The sequence below is a fragment of the Chanodichthys erythropterus genome, chromosome 21 (assembly GCF_024489055.1).
Source record: "Chanodichthys erythropterus isolate Z2021 chromosome 21, ASM2448905v1, whole genome shotgun sequence".
NCBI lineage: Eukaryota > Metazoa > Chordata > Actinopteri > Cypriniformes > Xenocyprididae > Chanodichthys > Chanodichthys erythropterus.
The window spans coordinates 7696510-7705000 of NC_090241.1; the positions used below are offsets into that span (position 1 = coordinate 7696510).

General features: G+C 37.9%; 1 protein-coding gene across 1 annotated transcript in view; it reads right to left on the reverse strand.

The window, feature by feature from the left end:
- Window positions 1-582: 582 nt before the first annotated feature.
- rapgef4b (Rap guanine nucleotide exchange factor 4b) overlaps window positions 583-8491 on the reverse strand; it is a 48077-nt gene continuing 40168 nt past the window's right edge. Inside the window, exons 21-30 of the mRNA XM_067374839.1 lie at window positions 7174-7320; window positions 6699-6796; window positions 5885-6010; window positions 5624-5802; window positions 5436-5526; window positions 3531-3581; window positions 3330-3417; window positions 3166-3230; window positions 2755-2809; window positions 583-1539 (exon numbers count right to left, since the gene is read on the reverse strand). Coding sequence (XP_067230940.1) covers window positions 1412-1539; window positions 2755-2809; window positions 3166-3230; window positions 3330-3417; window positions 3531-3581; window positions 5436-5526; window positions 5624-5802; window positions 5885-6010; window positions 6699-6796; window positions 7174-7320 — 1028 coding nt within the window. The 3' untranslated portion in view covers window positions 583-1411. The remainder of the gene's footprint in view (window positions 1540-2754; window positions 2810-3165; window positions 3231-3329; window positions 3418-3530; window positions 3582-5435; window positions 5527-5623; window positions 5803-5884; window positions 6011-6698; window positions 6797-7173; window positions 7321-8491) is intronic.

Below are 8491 nucleotides of genomic sequence, written 5' to 3' on the forward strand. Positions count from 1 at the left end.
GTCTGGGATCGTGTAGAACGCTTTGAAGCTGCAGTGAAACTGTAATTTTGACCTTCAACCGTTTGGAGGCCATTGAAGTTCACTATATGGAGAAAAATCCTGGAATGTTTTCATCAAAAACCTTAATTTCTTTTCGACTGATGAAAGAAAGACATGAACATCTTGGATGACATGGGGGTGAGTAAATTATCAGGAAATTTTAATTTGAAAGATGAACTAATCCTTTTAAGCATACAATATTAAAACGTTAGTTCACCCAAAAATGATGGTTTAAAATCTGTTAAACTACGTTTGTGTTCCTCTTATGAATTAAAGCCATATATGTTTTGAAATACATGAGGGGGGAGTAATGACAGAATTTTCATTTTGGGTGAACTAATCCTTTATTTTCCCAAAGAACAAATACGATCAAAACAGAAAAGAGACAGATGGCATAGGCAATAAAATACACTTGTTTTGAGTGAAATGTCTAATCACACCAACAGAAAGTGTTCAACGGTACATTTATTTATATTTACAAGGTAGGCATAGACATTTTCCTAAAAGAAAATAAGTGCCCAACACACAAACAGCGTCTCACTTTTCAAAAGGCAGGATGAGAAAAGGCCTTCTCAGACCGATTATGATAACTTAGCAAAATGGGTCCAACCCAAAAATATACATATATAACTCAATATACAAAATGACATCAATAATGCTACAGGCTATGGCGAGAGGTACTGTAAGTTACTAGCACACAATTTTACCAGTGGTAAAAAATAGTCCTTGAGCCAGAATACTGACATTTATATGACTTGAAACAACATACCACAAGACACTGAGGCCTGGAATCTTTTACGGATTACCACTGATTAATTTTTTGTATCTGGCTATGATCATAGTGTCACTGTTATTTGTATGCATGATAGCTTGTAGTAAACTCTTATTTTTAGGATTGTTCTGATAGTTTTGTATAGGATCATATAAATGCAGGCTTGAGCACAGGCAGCAGGTTTACAGTGTTCTAGAATGTTGTATCATGGGAATGTACTAGGGCCTCACATGACTGAATCTAAGGATGCACATCTTGACCAAGTGCATTCTGCTCACACACACACACACACACACACACACACACACACACACACACACACACACACACACACACACACACACACACACACACACACACGCAATGTCAAGGTAGCTCTTATGACTAAAGTCATGAACATGCAACTCGCACACAACAAACAAGCAAACATATGAGAATGCATCTTGTACATGTAGTTCAGTTGGCAGTGATAGCACATACAGTCAGCATTCAGCTGCTCTGGCAAATTGAGTTGTGTTGTTGTAAACTGGATATACAGTGGTTGTATCTCAAAGAGAGAGGGGGGGGAAAGCATGAGAAAGAAAGTCTGAGCATTGGTCTTTAGCCCCGCCTTGGCTCCAGTCTGAAGGACAGCTGGGATAAGGTTCTCTGGTTGTCAATCACACTCAACTGACGTACATAGTTCCTCACTTCCTGTGGATTCTTACTGGCTGGAGATGCCTCGGCATCTGTGGGAGGTAGGAACAAAGTTAAAACAGCCAAGCCTTTTGCGGAGTGTCTATTTACAAGTGCAAATAGCCCGCCTTGTTGGCAGAGGCTTTCAATTACAAAAGAAATCCCACTGATAACAAGATCTGTGGCATGGAGCCTAACTTTTGACACGACCTACCCGAGTTCAAATCCACCCTTTTCCAAAACCATTCTCCTCCCTTTTCCCATTGCATATAAGCTTGGAGAGGAGTTTATTTGAAATAAAACTTAAGAATATATTAGAAAAGTGTAAATAAAGTGCCTAACAGGTATTTAATAGTACAATACACTGAAGTGCAAAAATAGTATCTGCCAATTTTGCAATAAGTATAAATAGCATCTAACAACTATTTACACTTAGTGCAAATAGCATATAAATACTTGTAGTGTGAAGAAAATACTGCTATATAAAAATAAGTTTTTCATCTATTTTCATCTTCATCAATATTTGCACATACTTTTATAAGTAATTAATATAAACAACACAATACTGTAACACTCTGAAATGCACTTGAATTGATTTTTCCTATTTGATTTTTGTTATTTGTCACAGTATTTTTTACTTTTTGCAGAAGGACATATGAATTTCTGGCAAAAATATATTTTTATATATACATTTATACAATTTGTTGTGATTTAACAGAGATCCCTGCGATTCTACCTCTAGACATGGCCAGTTATGTTTTCCCAAATACCTAACCACAGATTTTTATTATGAATATGATATGACTGAGCAATCTCTGGGACATAGCTTTTTAATAGGCAGCACATACAGGCAGACCATGAGAAATGAATTAGGACCACAAAGAGAGCATTAAGGCCCATCCACACCAAGGATGATACCTAAACCGATAATGATAAAGACATAGCTCTAAAAATCGTTCTAAATATAAAGGAATAGCAGAGTTCACACCACAAATATAACCCTAAAGGCACAGAGAAACAATATCGTTGGAATCACTTTCAGAACGATTTTTTTCCAGCACATGAGCGATAAAAAACATTGACAGCAATCAGAATCCATTCTGCAATAAAGAGCTCGAGCATTTAAAGCGGCAGACGGCAAATCTGCAGCGCGTGCTTATCATAAACAGAGCGTTGTCATTCATTGGTGTGGACGCTAATGACGTTAAGGTTATCTTTATAGGTATCGTTCTTGGTGTGAACGGCCCTGTAGTGTTTAGATGACTCACTGAAGGGCTGGCTCCTGCAGTGCCTCACCGCCCTCACTGTGTTAGCAATCAGCCGCTGAGGAGAGAAAAAATGTATAAATATAAATATTTTCTAGCTGGTCAGACAGTGGTGCAGATGTCACAGATCCATGCTGTTATTGTTAACTAGAAGGATTAAAAATCATTTTTGTTTAAACAAATTTTATTTAAATAAAGCTGAAATAAAATAAAATATAAATATTAGATGAAAAATGCTAAGTACTAAAATGTCTAACAGTGAAAAAAAATAAACAAAAGATAAATAGAAAATAATAAAAATGACAATAGCACATTGAGGTAAAATTAAAGCTGGAATATGAAAACTAAAATCTAATTCAAAATATAATAATATATAAAAAATACTACAATAACACTGCACATTAACAGACTCACCATCTTCTCAAAGTTCACCAGTCCATCAATAAAAGTCTTATTCCCCTCATGAGTGAATGTCATGTCTGATAAGAGAAAAAAAAACACATTTCATGCTATAGAACAGAACTATGTGACAACCAGTAATTATTATTACAAATATTGGGGTTAGGCCCCGCCCACACCTTTAATGAGAAGGGGCATAAAGGGAATGATTGGCGGCTCCATCTTAGCCACAGTGAGGCGGTATGAACGGTGATTCCTGGATGGATCCTGAGCGCAACAGATAAATCATAGTTTAATGATCAATGACTGTCTCAATCACAACACAATTTCTATATAGAGAGAGAGAGAGCTGGAATTTAAAATGTTTGAAACTGACTTACAAGTAAACTTTCAAACTCTGCGTAGAACTTCTTGAACTTACTAGGTAGTTTCTTAAAAAAGGAAAAAAATATGCACATGCCCATCAATACATTAATAGTCATATTTGCAAAGACCTTTATGTTTGTCAATATTTAATGATGTGATACTGATTTTTTATTATCATGGCCTTTTAATCTATTCAAAATACATGAAAATTGCTATGACTTTAATAAACCTCTTTAATTGTTCGGTTCCCATGTTAAATCCATTAAAGGGTTAGTTCACCAAAAAATGAAAATTATGTGATTAATGACTCACCCTCATGTCGTTCCAAACCCGCAAGACCTCCGTTCATCTTCGGAACACAGTTTAAGATATTTTAGATTTAGTCCGAGAGCTTTCTGTCCCTCTATTGAAAATGTATGTATGGTATACTGTCCATGTCCAGAAAGGTAATAAAAACATAATCAAAGTAGTCCATGTGAAATCAGTGGGTTAGTTAGAATTTTTTGAAGCATCAAAAATACATTTTGGTCCAAAAATAACAAAAACTACGACTTTATTCAGCATTGTCTTCTCTTCCATTGAATTGATTCCATTAAATTGATTCCATTGAATTGATTCCATTGAATCCTTTCATCTGTCGGCATTGGTAATGCACTTTTACGTCGCCGTGGTTGTTTTTGGCGATTAGGAAATTTGCGACATTTTGAAGCATCAAAAATACATTTTGGTCCAAAAATAACAAAAACTACGACTTTATTCAGCATTGTATTCTCTTCTGGGTCTGTTGTCAATTCGCGTTCACAACTCTGCTTCTTCCTATTTCCTGTTTTACGGCGGTTGGCATCCAGCTTATTGGTGCATTACCGCCCCCTTCTGCTCCGGAGTGTGGTTCACGACTCCGCAGTGACGCTGCTGATGTAAGACGCTGCTGACGTGTTATCCGGTGCGCCCGAGCTTCGTTTACAGTCTGAGGGAGACGCACGCTGTATTCAAGCTATTCTACATTGTTTGTATTTTGGTATTGCTATATTTTTTTAAATGGTGCGTAAGTGTGCATGTCGCAGATTTCCTAATCGCCAAAAACAACCACGTAAAAGTGCATTACCAACGCCGACACATGAAAGGATTCAATGGAATCAATTCAATGGAAAGGATTCCAGAAGAGAAGACAATGCTGAATAAAGTCGTAGTTTTTGTTATTTTTGGACCAAAATGTATTTTTGATGTTTCAAACTATTCTAACTAACCCACTGATGTCACATGGACTACTTTGATGATGTTTTTATTACCTTTCTGGACATGGACAGTATACCGTACAAACACTTTCAATGGAGGGACAGAAAGCTCTCAGACTAAATCTAAAGTATCTTAAACTGTGTTTTGAAGATGAACGGAGGTCTTACGGGTTTGGAACGACATGAGGGTGAGTCGTTAATGACATCATTTTCATTTTTGGGTGAACTGACCCTTTAAAGTGTGTTCACACATGTAGTTTGGTTCTTTTGATCCTGACCAAAAAAGTAAACGATACTAAGCACACTTATTCAAATGAACCACACTAACAGAGCAATCACACTAGAGCTCAATTTAATCGAACCAAACTTTCCAAGTGTGAAGTCCAAATGTCTTGTTAGTCTAATAAAAAAACTTGAGGGGAAAAAAGTTTAGTGCCAAAATAATTTGATTATTTTTATGCAGACCATCATATACTTGTGTCAAAGACAGCAAGTCTTTTAAAAATCTGATAATGTATCATTTTTATGACATTTTTTGTTCAGGACTTGACATTTTAATGAAAGTTTTTAAAGATTTTGGTATAAACACTTTTCAAAATATAAAACAGACCTGAATACAAAAATTACTTATCTAAGAATATGGCACATATGTTTTAAAACTCAGTTGTGCAATACGGCACTGACCTCCCATGTCTGACTGAGTCTGCTCACGGCTGGGTTGCACATGCCCATGATAATGGCGAAGAAAGAGTTCAGATTTTTAAACTCTCTACAGCTGAGGGAATAAACACACAACACACTCATATAATGCGTTTTTCGAATATTGAATGAATCAAATCAGATCCAAATTCATCATGTGCTGAACAACTCACTGGGCGGCAATCTTGATGAACTTCTTGAGTAGCTGTACCCGTTTGCTCAGCGTCCCGCACAGACAGACCTCCGTGACCACCCACAGCTGCACCTGATTAAAGCGCCTCAGAAACAGCTCCAGATTTGCTGTGGAGCGCCTGTATGCCTGCCGTCCGAACGTATGATACACCAGCTCGTACTGCACACAAACACACAGTCAAACTGCATGTTTTATGGATTAAAAACATAATTTGTGTTTACCACTGTATGTGCATCTTTACCTCATGTACACAGCTGAAAAGCTCCCAGTCATACTGGGTCATCTGGAAGGCCAGATCTTTAGAGCTCATCAGCTCAAAACTGGACATAGACCCTGTGGAGGGACCCTCCTGCTCTGGAAGTGGATTCTACACACATATACACAGTCATTACTAAATGCACACAAATACAAACACTTAGTTAATTTGTACACTTACTTAAAGTACCCCTATTATGTCATTTTTTTTTTTTTTTGAAGGTGTCCTACAACAGTTTTACATGCATCCAAGGTCAATAAACACTTTTATTTTCTCATAATATACATTGCAGCATGACTTCTTTTCCCACAGAGTCTGAAATGGTTCGATAAATTATCCGGTCTCTCTGAACCCCTCCTTTCCGAGAGCCTACTCTGCTCTGATTGGACAGATGGCCAAGTCTGTTGTGATTGGTCTAACAGCTTACAGCATGTGTTGGAAACGAAACGCCCTTAACCATATCTGAGTTTCAGCTCCGGAGGCTTCCTCAGCACTTGTACACGAACAGTAAGGATGGCATCATTATTACCGTATCAATTCAAGCCTGAGTCCTCGTCCTTTGGAAGTGCAAATAGATAGGCTTGTTCCAGTCTGGATATTCTCAATTAGTACATCTCAATTTTGGGGGATTTGGATTGTTCGTTATAAGATCGTGATATGAAATTTTGGGAAGATCGCCCACCCCTAGCTGACACCTAACTTTTATTACAGAACTGGTTTACCGAGTTTGGTGTGGGAGAACGTTTGGTCCCAGTCTAATGCAATGACATTTGTAAGTCTGCTCTACATTTGATCTCACCAGTGAATCAAGCTGTTCTCTGGAGCAGACAAACAATCGCCCGTTCACTCCCAGTGACTGAAACACTGATACATCATTGGGCTTTAAAATCTGCTTTTCTGTAAAGAAATAAAGCTCAGAATTAGTCAGACCATAAATCACATTCTGAACACTTTTTCAGCTGTACAAGATCAACACTTAATAAATCTTTTGTTAGATTTTATGAACTTTATTTACTATCTTCACTCTACCACATAAACTTCAACCTATTTTAGGATTTACAGTTTCGCTGGTACTTTCTGAAAGGTTTCATTTGAAACTGATCTGGAGGTGGATTATATAATACAGAAAGAGAGTGCTTCAATACAGAAGGTTGCTAGAGCAACAAAAAGGCTGAATATCTACAATGTTTTGTGTGTATTTGTTTGTCAGATCTCCAACGGCAACTAATATTTCATCATGAATCAGTGTGTGTGTGCGCATGCATGTGGACCACCTCCAGATGCGCTGAGGTTTATTAAAAGCAGCTCTTCAGTCGATCCCAGTTTATCCGCTACAGCTGCGGTCACCTCCCTCCCCGTGGCCAGCACAGGAACACGAATAGTAGTGTAAGTGTGATCACTGCAGTACACCTTCAAGAGAACTAGACACACATGGAAAGATGAAGATGAAGGGAGGTCATTTGATTGATTGACCCATCCATCCATCCATCCATCCATCCATCCATCCATCCATCCATCCATCCATCCTTTGTTCTATCGCTCCATCCATCCATCTATCCATCCATCCTCTGTTCTATCATTCCATCCATCCATCATTCGTCCATCCATCCATCTGTCATTCTATCATTTCATGCATCCATCTTTCTATCATTCCATCCGTCGTTCTATCATTCCATCCATCCATCTTTCTATCATTCCATCCACCCATTATCTGTCACTCTATCGTTCCATCCATCCATCGTTCTATCATTCCATCCATCATTCCATCCATCCATCCATCCTTCTATCATTCCATCCATCCATCTCCATATCGTTCCATCCATCTGTCATTCTATTATCTATCCATACATCATTCTATCATTCCGTCCACCCATTATCTGTCACTCTATCGTTCCATCCATCCATTATCCATTGTTCTATCATTCCATCTATCCATTTGTCATACTATCGTTCCATCCATCCATCCATCCATCCATCCAGCCATGGATCTGGATGGATGGATGCATCCGTTACATCTATCCATCATTCTATCAGTCCATCCATCCTTGATTCTATCATCCATCCATCTATCCGTCGTTCTATCATTTTATCCATCCATATTTATATCGTTCCATCCATCCGTCATTCTATCGTTCCATCGTTCTATCCATTATACGTTGTTCTATTGTTCCATCCATCTATCATTCTATCTTTTCATCCATCCATCCACCCATGGTTCCATCCATACATTATCCGTTGTTCTATCGTTCCATCCATCTATTATCCATTGTTCTATTGTTCCATCCATCCGTCATTCTATCTTTTCATCCATCCACCTATGGATCTGGATGGATGCATTCGTTCCATCTATCCATCATTCTATCAGTCCATCCATCCTTGATTCTATCATCCATCCATCTATCCATCGTTCTATCATTTTATCCATCCATATTTATATCGTTCCATCCATCTGTCATTGTATTATCAATCCGTCATTCTATCGTTCCATCGTTCCATCCATTATACGTTGTTCTATTGTTCCATCCATCTATCATTCTATCTTTTCATCCATCCATCCACCCATGGTTCCATCCATCCATTATCCGTTGTTCT